Consider the following 16323-nt stretch of genomic DNA (forward strand, 5'->3'; position numbering starts at 1 on the left):
TCAGTTTCAACTGAAGCCCTTTCTGTTGTAATTATAATGTAAAGGAGTCCAGAGACCCTTCTGACAACTAAATTAGGATGGCTGCACGTGGGAACTGAAGAGACAATAGAGTAGAAAGCAAAATTATTAATTGAAAATGAAATAGTTTCCTTTGAAATTTTCTTTTGAATATGTGTTCATCGTACATTTTTACTATCATATTGTTTTATTATTTACTAAAGATCTCTTAGTCTAAATTTAATCAAAATAAGGGTTTCATTCTTTTACATGTTCCCCAAAGTACTTTTCTTTAAATGTGATTCTTGACTTATTTGGCCATAAGATAACAAGTATATTTTGAACTGCAGCTTTTTCTTTTTTTTTTTTTTCCCATGTCTCTGTGGACTATTCCTTTCAGAACTACTTTATTATTTTGCACATCAAATCTGAATGACTTGAGCAAGATCTTGTGAGAAAAGATGGACTGATGCTAGCATGTTGTGATGCAAAACATGAAAATTCTTTCTTGTCTATTAGTTAAAAAAAAAAAAATATTTCTCATTGAAACCAAAAAATCTCCCTTCAGATTATGACCAGGTCCAGTCCCTAGATTTGGAATATATATACATGGACTTGTAATTCAGACCATTCGGCATCTAGTAGGACTAAAAACAAGGCAGCTCATTTGTAAATGACTTGTAGAGCAGAGCAAGTTTGAAACTATCCATAGGGATACATGTTCATCCACACAGCTACATTCCAAGAAAATCATAGTGAAGAAGTATGTAATCTGGTGTTTTTGGTGTCTATTGTAAACGTACAGACTGAGCTCTCTTTAAACCGTGGTGTAATTTTCATGCATCTGTTTTGGACTGTCTGTCTTGTGACCCTGGGAGAGACACCAGTTCTCAACATGTGGGCCCACAATGTTTGTCAGAGTCTTGGTGTCACACAAATGACAGCCTGACCATTTCCATTTCCCTGACCTCCTGAGCTGGGTTGCCTCCTGCTTTATCTGAGTTGCTAATTAGTAACTATATAGCAGAACCTCAGCCCCAGCATTTGAACTGCCCCTTTTACTGTGTGAGTTCTTCTAGTCCATTTGAGGACAGTTAATCCATTTGATTATTGACCCAGTTAAGAGTCAGTAGACTCAGCTGACTACCGGTTTGCCCTGAAAAGTACTATAGACATTTTGACAGTCAGAACAAGACATGAGATCTAAGGAGTTGCCAGGAGCACTTCTGTTTGTGTCAGAGGCTGTTATAACCTGTTAACTGAACATGAGAGACTCCCAGTCTGTTCCAGGATGGTGATGAACAGATAAATATACATTTTCAATGACAGCGATTTAACTACCTGTTGGTCTTTACCTAAAAAGTAATTGCAATGAGTTACAGCTACTGACTGTGTAAATTATTGTTCTTCAGCTGTTATTTCTGTCTCTGTTACTGCTTAATCCATTACCTTGGAAATTCTCATCCTGTGTTTCTAAGACTAAGACTCTGGACATCTGCCTCTGCATCCACAAGTCATAAGGTCTCAGAGAGGGTGTCTGGAGTCCCCATCCCTATCTTCAGCCACGGTACTCTTACTGACACTAAAGGTTAGTTTTAGCACATAACAATGTGATTTGTAAATAGATGGTATGTTCTAGCTGGAGGCACAGCAGCTCCAAACACTGTGATGGATGCAGAGTAAATAGCAAGGCTTCGTTTAAAAAGCTAACAGATGAAAAACAACAGTGCATCACTGTATCTCTCTTAAGTAGACAATGAATGCGCCATCCTCGTGAGCCCTATCAGACCCCGCAAGGAACAAATGCACAGATTATCCTGCACAACTCTATTCTTTAAAGGTGCAGCCCGTTTTAGCTGGCGCTGTTTAGAACACAGTTGCTCTGAACTGCAGGCAGACGAGAAAACTTTTACACAGGAAGCGTTCCTGCCGCTGCAGCAGATCTCTGACTTTTACCCAGAGCGAGCCCATGTGCTCCGCGAAAAGCCAGAACAGTCCCGAGCCGAGCGATCCCCGCTCCAGGAAGATCAGGTTGCAATCCTGCCTTTGTAGCTTTACACCACACCCCTTCGGCGTGAATTAGTAGGGGAGGATCATATTCAGCTCTGATTCAGGAATTCCTTCTTTCTTCAAGAACTGTTGCTAGGAGTTCGGTGAGTACTTTGTGAGAAACTTTCGGTTTTAAATGAGTTATCCTTTTCCTCTTTAACCGGCAGAAAGCAGGATCTACTGGTGTGTTTTCTTTAGAATGTGGTAGATTCAGGAGTCAGATGTCTAGATTCAAAGTCCAGCAATGAGTGCTGCAAAAGGGGAGGCTTTTTTTTTCCCTCTGTAAATTTGAAACAGTAGGACAATGAATAACTTTTATGATTGATAATACAACTAGTATTTGGTTGCCAGAATCTCAGACTAGGGTATTTTGAGCTCCAAGAGAGTTCTTTTAAAGGAAGCTCTCCTAGAGGTGAATAAGTTAACTGATCAATAGCTCGAGTTTGAAGAAAAACGCTTGTTTTTCTAAAGCAATTTCTCCACTGCAGTAGCTCTAAGGGAGGCTTGGTTCAGCAGGGTGGTCTGTCAGGCTGGTTCAAATCCTTGTAGGGCACGTAACATCTGAAGCAATTAATATTTTAGGAGAAGTACAAGAACATTTTAGGAGAATCAAATTAAGCTGATGACACATAAGCCAATTTCACTCACAATGTATATTGGAATTGTCAAGAAACTAAAAACCCTTAAACAACGAGGGTAGTAAATGAGTCTTACAGTGGTGTCAGTGTAACAAACACACCACCCCCCATCCCCCAAAAGAATATTGTTGGTGACTTTTGTAATATTTTACTTGGCAGAAGTGACATAGACTTCATTTCTAGGAACTGTGTAAAGCAAAACAGTGATACATTTAAAATAAAAATATTGCTAAACTTTGCTGATATTTTAGAAGCTATAAATACAATTTAAATGAGGAAAAGGCCTGTGATAATGGGAAAAGTGGAGCAGGGAGAACAATAACAATTTGGATGGGGGGAGCGTGGATGGGAACGGTCAGTGTGACTCAGTACTCCAGGCATTAGTCACCAAAGTCCTTTCATGGGAAACGTGTAAAGATATAAACCTTCCTTCCTGAATGTCTTATGGATAGAGGCAGAGGCAGGAAGTGCAGCTGTCAGTACAGATAGGGACAGCAAAGGCGTGCTGGAGGAATTGCCAGGCACCTACTTGGGAAAAACTGTCAGCCTTTTCTCTTTGTAACCTTCTACTCACCATTTAATTCTGCTGGGAGGGAGTTTATGACTGTCAGGGAAGGCAGCAAGTATCTATATCCACAATAAATTCCTCTGCATTATTCTTTAAGCTGAATTTGAGAGTTATAATCAAGTTTCCTTTGTGTGTAATGTACACAGAACCATGCTGATGAGGTCAAGATGATTAAAACACATCCTGCTCTGGCCTTTTCTCCTGTCAAATAATGTCCCATGTTGAAAGGGTTAATTAAAAAGCGGCCATGTGAACAACTGCTTGATAAATCCATTTATTTGAAAATTTTGTGACTTTTATGCTGGCGAGTCTCCAAGTGTGTTTTAAATTGACTTTCAGTATCCTTTATGTTCATCCTTACATTGTGCATTTCATAGTTTGTAATTTTGAGTTTTAATGCATTTGTGTGGTGCAGTTCCATGACCTTTAAAGTGCATTTATCCTTTTAGTGCAGTGCCCACATTTACTAATATTGCTCATGAACACTCAATTGTTACTCACCTAGTTAACATCCTAAATGCAGAATAACTGTAAATTACAGTTTAATGTTATTGACTCAGGACAGATAGAACAATTAATGCCATTGAGTTTTCCTTAATCTCACTGCAGAGTAATTTGGAAAGCTTAATGATAAAAACTCATAAATCTTTGGTATCCATTCTTAGGGTTTCAGTGTCAGAGCTAAAGAGCAGTGAGAGACAGTGTAAAAAACGAGGCAGATTTTCTGTCAAAGAGGAAATTTTAAGAGATTGGAGACAAAGTGGTCTAGGAAACCAAGCAAAGGTGTAAAAGAACAAGCTTCCTCTCAGGCTTTCAGTGACCATGCCCAGAGCCTTTGGTGAGTCTGAAATCCCATGTCCAGCTAGACCAGACTCCATTAGAGAAGGAGAATTACTGGACTCTAGTTCTGGATTCAAGGACTGTTTCTGTGTGTCTCAACCCTTCCAAGTTGAGTGCATGAACAGGAGCAGACAGGAGCACCCAGGTGTTTTCCAGTTCAGGAAAACTGGTATCTTTTATGCTATTCTGATTCTGTGGGTCCTGGATTACTTTTAGGGCAGAAAACATAGATTGCTCTCACTGGTATATCAGTGGGATTAGGATTGTTTCTGGAAACATGAATATTAAATCACCCCTGAAAAAAAAGTTATGGCAACATCTCTCACATTCTGGGAAGATGCTGTAACATCTTGATTTACTTTAAAAGGGTGATTCTGGCAATGATTTTATTTTGCATTTTAAAATAAACTGGTGGAAGTGCTTTGTGACTGCCATGATTTTGTTGGTGGGCATTCAGTACTTTCTGAGAACGTCTGCCAGAGGGACTGAGAGCATACGCATAGGAGGAACAAAAAAAATTTAAATTAAAAAAAAATAAACCAGTAGAACTAGAGAATTACATGACTCTCACATCTCACAGTTTTGGAGCAAAGTGTTTAAAATCTGTCAAATTCTAGTACTTACTACTGTCCTTTGTTTGGGCTATGTTGTGAACAATCCTATTTTCTCTCTAAGAACTAGGAGAGGCTGATGGCATCTTCATATCTAAAGCTTTTCTTTACACTGAAACTAGGGAGAACTGACTTAAAAACAGGGATAAAATACCTTCTTCTGTATGTTTCTCTTATGAAACTGGTTTAACTTTACAATAGGGACAGAGTTCCCCTGGGGACAGAATGAAGCAAAACCGTATGGAGAATTGTATAATTCCTTTCCCCTCATAGTTGTTTAACAGCAAAATAGGCTTGGTTTCAGTCCTTTAAATTTTCTCTCACAACTCCTTTGTTCTATTTCTTAGTTATTTCCTGTGACTGTTAATACAGCTGTTCATTGGCTTTCTTTAATACTGTTGCCCTCCTTACTGATGTGTGCCTTTCCTACCTGAGTATACCTCTGAAATTAGCTGGGTAATTTGATTTACTGTTTAGTGAAAAATTAGAACTGGGCATTCGGGTGCGTTGCCCCTGGCTATGGATTGAGCACAAGAAAGTAAAACCTTCCTTCAGAAAACAGAACATTCCAAAAGAACCAGTTTTAAAATAACTATACTGAAAAGACCAACTGCAGCAAACCAATTAGAAATACAAATATTACATAAAGGAAATACTTAGTTGGTACTGGTTTTATGAACTCCAAGAAAAGTCTGCTGAAGTGTCCTGGCATATTCCATAAACATTTTCTACTTTGAGAAGCAATCTTTTCCCTTTGTATTTGTAGAGTCTCTAACACAATGAAATGTTGGACAATGATTTCTGCTTTCATCAGTCAGAGAAAAGTCAGTATGGAAAGATGAGGCTGATATTTTCTGTGCTGTGAGAGTCATTGGATGAACACTCTAAGTCCACGGAAGCTGGCACTGCCACCAAAATAAACCACCTGATCTGTACTGTGGTGGGAGAGGAAGGGAATATGACCCTTCTTTTCTATGGCAGTGTTATTTTATGTTGGTTTTAGGTGACTGTAGGGTGACATCTAGGGCAGTCTGAATCCAGGGGTGTGTTACCACGGAAGGCATTTTCAGCATTTCTAACCTGTGGGAGGATCCAAAGCTCATCCATTGCAGTAAAAAGTGTCTGTGGTGTCTCCAGCTGGAGAGAGAGTCAAAATGAGCTCAGCTTGCTTGACAGAGCAAGGAAACTTGTAGTTTGGACTTTGGTATGTGTGCAAAATGTGATCTCTGTGATGATGAAGTTACAAAAGGTCAATGGGTATGGCCAAAATCAGTCACAGGATGTGGCTGGTAGCTTCTTCCTGTGCCTGCCTGTTATATTTTCAATATCTGACAGCTTCACTTCAGTGAAAGGGAATAGTATTTCTATTGTGTGAACAATGGGAAATTACATTTAACTGGGTTAACAAATATACAGCACTGAAATCACTCTCTTCATTATCTATCATGGTAAGATAATTGACCTCTAAAAACATGTCTATTTATCAATAAGCACAGCTGAGATTTGAACATATACAGTAGTCTTCCAGTTCAAACTGCTAGAAAAAAAAAAAAAAAGACAAACAAACAGGCTAGAGAATTCATAAAGCTAATATGTAACTAATATTGCTGCTTGTTTGTTTTGTTAGTGGATTTTATGCTCTGGTAGGGGCTATTAGGCTGCTGAAGGCATTCCCTGTTTGAAAATAGGATTAGATGACCAGCATCTTTGCTACAAATGGGTACAGGTTTGAGTGTAATGGTTTTGTCGTTTCATTTTTCAAGATTTACGAAATTATGTAAACCAACAATTTGCTTTAGTACACACGCAAAAATATTTCGGCAGGAGCAAAATACTTCTTTTCCCCATTGAAAGGTGTATCACAATGAAAACGGGCTAGTTATGTGATTTGACTCGGACAAATCCGGTGTTCCTGTGAAAAGTGAAGCTATTTAATAGATCAGTCTTAATTTCAGAGTTTATAATTCACTGGGGCTGTTGCATCACGATCAGGGAGTCAGGAAAATTGCTTGCAGGCTTCTGTTGCCAAGGTATAATCTCACTATAGCTCTGCCTCCCAGAATATATCCACTTCCCAGGTCTTGGGTGATGGATACCATGGATGGGAGGTCTGACTGAGCCAGGTGAGTAAAGGAGAACTCAAGGGAGAAAGAAGTTAAGGCCTGGACCTGTGTCACGAGAGAAGTGGAGTGGAGACAGGATGGCAAAAATACCTGGTGCCAGGTGCGAGCTGACTAGGAGAAGGGATTAAATAGGTTCTGGAGCTAAGCTGGGAAAATGGAAAACACTTTAAAAACGTGAGTGAAAGGAGTTGACAAAGGAGAATGTAAAGGCAAGAGAGGTCTAAAGGCATGTGAAAAAAAGAAGGAAACTCTTGGGGTAGGCTTATTTATTTATTTATTTTCATTTTCATTTCAAAACATAACAAGGTTTCCTTTTCAATTAATTTGTCAGGTGTGGTTGAAAAGCAACATTTTCAACTTTAATAAAAACAGGATCAAAGTGGGAGTTTAAATCAGAAAGAGTGACACCAGGTCATACAACTTTTCAGCATAAAATCCAATGAAGAAATCTGGTTTTTTAAATTTTCCCTTTACTTCCCGGTTTTCACTTGGGAATTTAAGAGACTGGAATAGTGCAGCAGCAGCAGCAAAGCATTTATGTTACTTGATGAAAGCATTTATGCTTCCTTGATAAAAGGTAGGTAACCAACCAACATTATCTTTCATAACAAGAAGCAAATTTGAAGTTCTTTGATGAATCCAAGTTCTTGAGTTGCTGTGACGGTGCAAGGTTCCAGTGGTGGAAATCCTTTCTGGTGGAAATCAGTTTAATTGACAGCCCAGCACTGACTCTGGGACTTGTAAAGCTGGGGCAGGTGTCACCATTCTCTTCTCCCTTTACATCAGAGCAGAAGGGATGGAATTCATGCTCGATTCATTCTTCATATTTACTGCAGAGGAAATGAAAAACATGACATTGCAAAACAGCACATGGAATAAAACCCTGTTCGAGGGAACAGACTGACTCTGCCAGCTGGGAGACAATGCTGTAGATAGGTCTAATTATATCTGTCACACAAGTCCTAGTAGATAGTACAAGATATCATAGGGCAAATATAATGCCTCTGAAGCATAGTGGGCTCAAAAAAGTCTGCTTTTATATCAGAGGTGTTATAATCCTGTCTAATTAGACTTTTTAATCCTTAGTTTTGGGTTGTGCTAAATTCGACCTCTCACTATGCACATCATATCTCCTGCTATTAATTCCTTTATTCAATTATATACTTTACTTTTTCTTTTTTTTTTTTCTTTTCCTTTTTTTTTTTTTTAATTTTTCTCTGTGTGTCTGTGTTTCCACTTCCTGGGCTGTCAGCATGAATAAGTCACTTTTACAGACATTACAGTGTCACTTTATGCCATTTTCTAGGAATATCTTTTTTTGGCTACTGCGGGAAATGCTGGCTTTTGTTTTACTTTTTCCAGTTAGCCAGTTAGAGATAAATGACACTGAAAAAATTGTTTGCATCTAAGCAGTCAGGTAACTACAGAAATTGGTGTTGAAGAGACTACTAGGTAAAAAAAATAATACGTACATATATATATATATATATATATATACATACATACACACGTAAAAAGTCTGTCTCCAAACTGCATGGAGAAGACACCAAGTTTTGTATTTTCTGCCTTCAGCAAAAAAACTCTCAAGAGCTTCCTTTTATTTCCATGTTTAGGTGTCAGGATAAAAAAGTCCTCGTTATAAGACCAGGTAATAAGGATCTGTTTCTGGGAGCTTCCTTGATTGCTTGTGGTCTGCCTGGTCTGCCTATATTTCAGCTTGAGGGAAGCCAGTTGCATGATTTAGAAATAACAGTATTTAATTAAATCAGGAAACAAATTGGGGCCAATTATTACCTTTGTTGACCTCCTTTGTCAAGTAACGTCGTTGTCCATTACAGATATAAAAATGCCTCATTAAAAGGGAGGTGGTTTGGGAGCAGTGGAGTGCCAGTTCTTAAGGAATTGTCTTCAGGAAATATACATTAATGACACTGTGGTGTAGAGAAAAGTCAGTGTTAAAACTGGACTGATTCCTGGCTATCCTAAGCTAGAACCTTTCTGGAGGAAGGGACTACTATTTACTCTCAGAATCTTCAGAATTTGGCTCAAATAATCATTTGATGTGAATTATTTGAACTTGAAATGTTTCCCTTCACAGATGTGTGCTCCTGATATTTTACTCCACCACATATTATAGATGAAGTATTTGAATTCTGTTTTCCATATAAATACAATGAAAAAAACCAGAATACCTTAAAAAGGAAAGTTATATCGATATCATAAGAGGTTTACAGCTTTAAAGTTCTGTTACAGGGCAGTTGAACACCCAGGCAGAAAACTTGGGGTTTTTTTTCTAGAGGATTTAGGTTTTTAACTGAAAAAGCAATGCCAAATTCACTTTGATCTTGGATTTTAAATCTTCCTGTAGGAATCATAAGAAAGAATTAAACTACAGAAGGATTTAAGAGTTTTATTACCAAAGCCTTTACCTCACTCATCCCACCTCCACCCACACCTGACACAATGTCCTGGGAATGTTTGACCTTCTGGGAAGGTTAGAAAAAAGATAAAGGAGATGGGGTTTGGTCAGCAGACTTCGCAGTGAGGCAGATATGCAGTTGTACAGCCCACATTTTTCCTCTTGGAACTTGCCCAAACATCAGGATATACCCTGCTTTTGACAAGGCACTCTTTCTTTTTAGAGAAATGTGGGAGCCGAGTGGAGGAATAGGAACTCTGTACCCTTGGAAGATTTTTGTTTTCTGTCCCAATGTAATAATTTATCCTCATAATCACACAGTGACAATTATATATGGCAGCTCATGATGTGCAAAATTCTACTTTTAAATGAAATAAATAGGAACTTACTGAGGATTTCTGTTTCTGGCTGATGGATTTTTTTTTTCTTCTACCTGGGAACCAACTTTTGAGAACACGGGAAGATGAACTAAAAACTAATTCCTAAATTTTGTAATCTAAATCTACATTCTGGAGATTCCCGGAAGAAAGAACCAAAGCCTCAATTTGAGTAATAAAAAAACCAAATTCAAATCGAATTTTGCTGAAATAGTGAGAATTTTGATACCATGTTTGGAAAAACTCAAATATAGAAAATGAGAGCCCAGGGACAAATTTGGAATTAATCCGAGGGCAGTTGAGGTTCTGGATAATTTACATGTTTCTTTATGAAAAGTCACAATTGTGCCAGAAATTACTTCTAAGGAAAACAATGTGCTAGAAAATTACCCTTTCTCATGTCATTTCAAAAACTAAAACTCAGAGTGTATTTGACGATTTTTTATTCCAATGAACTCACAGGAGCCACACCAAATTTCTAAGTTATTACTGTATATCTAAGCATCAAACCTGAGAATTTGATGATATTTCTGCTTTCATTGAGCCTAGATGTCAAACTACCACCACCTTTATTTACATTGTAATTCTAAGTACTTGTGCAGTTGTTAGAAATTTTTTACGTAGTCTTTCTCCCCATAACATTTTTCTTAGTTGTGGATTTATTTTTATTTTAGTTGATGGCAAACTAACTTCACAACTCAGAAATCTCTGAAATCATAAAGACAACCTTAGATAACTTCAGGTTACCTTGTACAGTTACTTTCTTTTTAAAGTATGACTGGACCTTTTATCAGCAGTGAATAAAAAGATTTGCTGGAAGGTTTTCTCTAACCCTTGGATAAAAATGTAAAATTCTTCCAAAGTCATGTACCACAAATCTTTGCATGTAAAGGAGTTTAAAACTGAATTTCTGGTTAGAATCATGAATAAAGATGCTACTTCTATTTATTTGATTAATAGCTGAAAATGAGTAATCATGGCACTTGAACATATTCTCTGTTTACATAATGTTTCAGAAACTGCATGTGGATAAAGCATTTTATTTGTTCATGTAGAAATTAAGCTTAATAATTGAGCTTAGAAGGAATGAAAGATGCACATTCTTTTGTTGATTTTGACAGGAAAAGATTATGATGAAGTTAACACTGTCGTATTTTCTGACTAAAAGAGAAATTCCATTGATCCCAAAATTCTGTTCCTTTACAAAAAGCTAAAAAAAAAAAAAAAAAAGGAAAAAAAGGAATGAAGACCTCTCTCAGTGTTTTTCACCACAGGATGTACTGAAGCCTTCTGAAGGGAAATGTCAACTTCAAAAATTATGCAAATAATTAGTGTCACTCATGGTCTGGTCTGTAATTTCATCAAGAGTTATTTTTAAGAACGCATTTCTTTTCTCCTACATATGCTGCGAGTTGGGAGACCATTAAGTGTCCAAGAGGGAAAAACGGGTAAGTTCCCTAGAGACAAATGAAAATTCTTGCTTTCACTGGTGATTTGCTGTCTTCACAGACATGTAAACTTAAACACTGAACAGTGTCTCAATGTAAGGAGCTTCCCATTTCTTAGTTTTTACTAACTTAATATTAATAAACTTAGCAAAAAAAATTTAGTATTGTACTTTAAGAGAAGAAGATATCTGCAGGAAATCCATCTGTTGGGAGCAAAGAAGGTATTTAGCTTATCCTCTAATTAGGATTCTGAGATCCTTAAGGAACTACTTTCAGTTAGTTGGAAAATCTGTATTTCTAAAAAAGTTAAAGCCAAAATTTTCCAGAGATAATTTCATAAGCGCATGCATCACCTCATCTTTGGCAACCTGAACGTGTCAGCTGCCATGGGATCAAAGTGTTCTCTTTGTAGGGATGGTTGCACTGATAAAGATGTGAAAAATAACAGCTCTGCACTTAAGTGAGGTACCCAATACTAAAGGGACCCACAAGGGACAAAATACTTGCAAAAAATTCACTGACTCCTGTGGAATGCAACGTGTGTGATTATAAATTGATTAAATATTTGTTAAAAGTAGAATCTTGTGTTTGTGGCAGTGACTCTAAGTTTTTCAGATTGAGGAAAACTTGTCTGGAAGGATTTGACTTGACAACCAACCATACATTGTGTAAAACTGATCAGGACAATAAAAGTGCCAAGTGTTACGTTTTATATCATTATATATTCTAGGAGGTGATTTATAAAAGTAATAACAATGCCTCTAATCCGTGCTGGAGATGGGATAGGAGACCTGCAATCTGCTGAGCACAACTATGAACCTTGTCTTGTTTTTCACTGTGCCTACAATATGATTATATGGCTCCCATGATTCCCAAAGCTCCCAGGCTGTGTATCTACCCCCAGGGCAGCACTATCCTGCTTATGACTTTTGCAAGGAATTTGACTGAAGTGTATATTTTCTTCTATATGTTATACAGGGAAGATGAAAGGAAGGAAGAAGGGATGTTCCTCACCTTCAGCCTTTATGCTGCTGTTCTGCTGTGTCGCTGGGTGTGCAGCTACCGAGTCGGAGGGCAGCGAAGAAGAGCATGTTGGGGGTAAGAGGTTACTGCAAAACACCTCCAACTATCTCAAGCAACAAAGCCCACTGTGTTAAAATACACTGTAGGTGTAATTCTGCACTTGAGAACTTTTATGGGAAATTTTTGAAATTGAGGCTAAGGTAAAAATGGGCTGGTTTCTAATCAGGAGGGATGTATGCAGAATTGTGTGTTAAGCTTCAGCAAAATGGCCTTCTATCGAGGCTTCTGTTTTCCAAGCTTTTTGGAACTCTTAATCCTAACCAAACATTGGGTTAGATATCAAGATAATTCCCTTAAAGCTCTGCTTTAGGATCAGGGAAAAGTTCATTGTTTAGGGAAAAGAACATAGAGCTGGCAAACCCAGGTTTTATCTCCCCACACAAAAGGAGCAGAAATATGATGGATAACACTGCAGATTGCTGTCCCGTGCACAGCTCTCCTGAGTCACAGTTAATGTGCAAAGTTTGGTCTCAAAATGATGCAATTACTATCCTGGTTGTTTTTCTGGGCCCTGAAGAAGGTCTCTGTATAACCCCAAGTGATTTGATATCACTGGATAAATAAAGGAGTTGGACTCAATCCTTGTTAATCCCTTCCAACTGTGGATATTCTATAATTCTATGATTAAAAACTCACCAGCTAGAGATTTTTGTTTAAAAAAAAAAAAGTGTGACTGTTAGAACTGGGGAGGTTCTTGGATTCTCACTGTTGTAAGATCTTTGTTTACTTCATTGAAGTTAACCAAGATGGGTCAGAATTCTGAACTGGATATCATTGGGAAGGGTATTTTCATTTCCTCCCAAACAATTTTGAGAAAGCAGATGAAGGAAAAATACACTAAATTATTACAAGAATACACTGAAATATTCTTCTTTCCTTTAGAAAATGATTTAAAATTGTGATCTCTTCCTTAAGAGAACTATGTTCTCTCCATCAAGAACTATGAAGTAGAAACTTCTGTTTGTCCTGTCTGATTTTGAAGCATGACTGGGAGTGCAGCTAAGGGGAACCTTTTCTTTGTATTGACTCTCTACCTAATCTACCCATATTTTGTCCTATCTCCATTCAAATTATTTCTCTTTGTCAGACTTTCGCAGCAGTGTTCTTTGAGACAGAAACATTAATTGTGCACAGTCATGCCTATGCTAAGCTACTACAAAACTTGTGCTTTAGGACCATGTCACAATTAGTCACTACAATTTAAAATATGTGCATTAAGCTTAAGCTTAGCATGGTTGTGTAGTAAAAACTCATTCATGCAGCGTAAATTTGTTTCCTCTTAACCCTGAAGTGCACAAATGCCCTTCCTGTTTGAGGCTAAAGTCATATTTATCCTTACCCTGCAACTCTTAGTCTTATATAAATCCTTAGCCTAAGCTTGCTGTTCATAATGTCCAAATTGCCTTGCACACTTTGTCACCAGAACAAGAAATCTGCTGCCTTAGATTTTTTTTCCTCTATTTACTTTGTTCATAAAAGACAATAAGAAAATAATCCCAAGGAAATGAAATAGTCATTGTACTGGGCATTATTTTTTTCACTGGTTATTTTGCAACCAATCCTTTAAGATTATGCGACCAGTAAGTGATTTAGTATGAGAAACAGTTGAACTTTTGGGCTCTAATTCAAAAGTAAAAAGCAATCAAATGTGATTATTAGAAGTTAAACTAAGATCCTGTTTTAGTCACTGCTGACGACTCAGTTGCAGTGTTTACAAAATATTTTCACATTAGTCTGTTTTCATAAAATGTTTAGGTTGTTGCTATTAAAGTGATATTTGTGGTTTCTCAAGATTTAAATTCTGGGCTCAGTGAATTTAAATGTATAAATCTTGCAGAGTGTAGTTTCATTGATAACATTTAGTTTTGAAGTTAGATGGTTATAAAGCAATGACATATTTTACCCTAACATTCCATAAATTTCAGGTATTAAAGGAGAAAATAAGTTATGTGCATCTGTTATTTGTAATTTTGTGGTTTTGGACCACATTGAGTTAAAGTGCTTTGTGAATTTAAGAGGTGGGGTTTTTTTGTCTATTTAAATTACAGTAATAATTAAGATTACAAGTCAAGTGCAGTGGGATAAAAAAGTATTATTAACTTGTTCTTTTCCAGCAAAACTAGGGATTTTTCCACCAACAAATAAAGATAATAACAAAAAATGAATGGTATAAAGAGAACTAGTTTATGTATTCTCTTCATTAATACCTTATGTGGTCGGCAAAAAACGACTCACAAACTGAATGTGCTTTTTATTCGTATGGGAAAGTTTGCCAAGAATAAATGTGCCTGCTTAAAAGTGTGGGAAACAAGGAACAGTGTGTGGGTGGGAAGCTGTCAAACTGACAAAGATGGAGAGAAAAGCAACAGCTCTTCTCCATCAGTGGCAAGGTGCTCAGTATTGATATCACTTATCAAAGGGAGACATTTCCAAGAAAAGGCTGGGAAGATGACAGCAATTTATAATTAAGGATAACCACAGAAACTCATGTAAGGCTGAGAACACACAACCTTAGCAAACTAAAACATTAAAAGTCAGAATAATTTCTGACCTTTGTTTTCTTGATTTATATAGTTCTGTTCTGAGAAGCAACTCCACCATAACACCCTTGTCCATCATATTTATTATACTGCAGGTTTAGGATAGGAATCAGTTCATTTTTTAATTAAAAGGGGGTCTTTTTAACAAGCAGCCCCGCAGATTATCCTTATGAGACCAAAAGTCAAATTAAAGTCTTTTGTTGTGCCTACAGCCAGGGGGTGAGGTATTGTTTTCACTTGCATCAATGTCAGAGGATTAGAGGCATTAATTCACCACTTCTGCTTCCTAATAAAAAAATCAAGGGGGACGGGGGGAAAGAAAGGGGAGAGGAGTATTTGCTTTGCTTTAGTTCAATTTTAGCATGGTAAGTAATAACTTTAGGGTGACAATGAGCATCAGCTGTAACAATTATTTAATGTATTTCTGACAAAATTCTTGGTCTAGGGTAGTACAGTCCTATAATTATATAGCTTTCCTAAATTTATTTGAACCAGATGCCTAAATTGGATTAATAAATATCCAACAGGGTCATATCCAGTTTGGAAAGCTAAAAATCATTTTTTTTTTATGACAAATGCTAAGTGCTGTACTTACAAAGGAGAATAGATACATTCATAAACACAGGGTGGAAAATAACTGTGGAAGCAGCTCTATAATAAGGTTACATTTGCTGGAGAGCAAATGGAAGTTGCAGAGCATTGCAAAAGTAATGCAATGTTGTAAAAAAAAAAAAAAAAACAAACCACAAGTGATTTTTCCTTCTATTAAGAAAAAAACCCCAAAACAACAAAACCCAAGAGTAATTATTCCACTCTCTTTGCCACTGGTAATGCTTTAGGTTACGGTCAGCTCTGGGCAGCACACTTAAACAGTAATCCAACTAATAGGAAAGATCCAAATAAGAATTATGAAAGGATTAGAAAGCAAGGCCGATAAAAAGTTTGGAAGAAATTAGTTTATTTAGTATGGACATAATTAAAAGGAGGCAAAAGTCTTCCAAAAGACAAAAAGTAGACCAGAGGTGGGCTCCTGAAGTGGTGCAGTGAGTGCAAGGAAGCTGCTGCACCATGAAGGCTTCAAGCAGCCTGGGCAGGAGCCAAACCTGGAGGGCCCAAATTAAAGGTTGAGAGTGCAGGAGGCCACCTTCACTCCTGCAGGAGCCTTGAATTGCAAGATTAGAAAATCAAATATATGGTTTTAAATTATTCTCTCTGTGCATAAAGGAAGCAAAATATTATTTAATATATAAGAATATTTAGATGGTACATTACAAAGAGGGCCTGTCTTGCAAGAAGGGTAATGAAATCTTGGAACTGACTGCATCAGGTCCTGGGAATTTTACTTCACTTGGATAAGAAACTGTTAACGTTCCTTTGAGTTCCAACTTCCTATGTTTCTGCTGAAGAATATTCACTGGCCTTCCTGACAGACATCTTTTCTAAATGTCACATCCTGTGCTCTTCACGCAAGACCTAAAATGTAGTCGTAACAATTTGTTCCAGTGTTCAAGAGCAGAGGATGGGGCCTTATACTAAGAATTAGTTTTCTTGAGCTATATTCCATGTGTAAAATGAGTACAGGCAGATTTGTGCCTATGCAGGTCTACTGGTCAAACCCTCCTGCTTGCCT

The 16323-nt window shown here is 37.3% G+C and overlaps 1 protein-coding gene across 1 annotated transcript in view; it reads left to right on the plus strand.

The window, feature by feature from the left end:
* Nucleotides 1-1947: 1947 nt before the first annotated feature.
* Nucleotides 1948-16323, plus strand: part of TFPI (tissue factor pathway inhibitor) — a 34262-nt gene continuing 19886 nt past the window's right edge. The window contains exons 1-2 of the mRNA XM_027665551.1: nt 1948-2150; nt 12049-12168. Of these exons, the coding sequence (XP_027521352.1) occupies nt 12054-12168 (115 nt within the window). The 5' untranslated portion in view covers nt 1948-2150; nt 12049-12053. The remainder of the gene's footprint in view (nt 2151-12048; nt 12169-16323) is intronic.

Source organism: Corapipo altera, unplaced genomic scaffold (genome assembly GCF_003945725.1).
Source record: "Corapipo altera isolate COAL_440 unplaced genomic scaffold, ASM394572v1 158, whole genome shotgun sequence".
Classification (NCBI taxonomy): Eukaryota; Metazoa; Chordata; class Aves; order Passeriformes; family Pipridae; genus Corapipo; species Corapipo altera.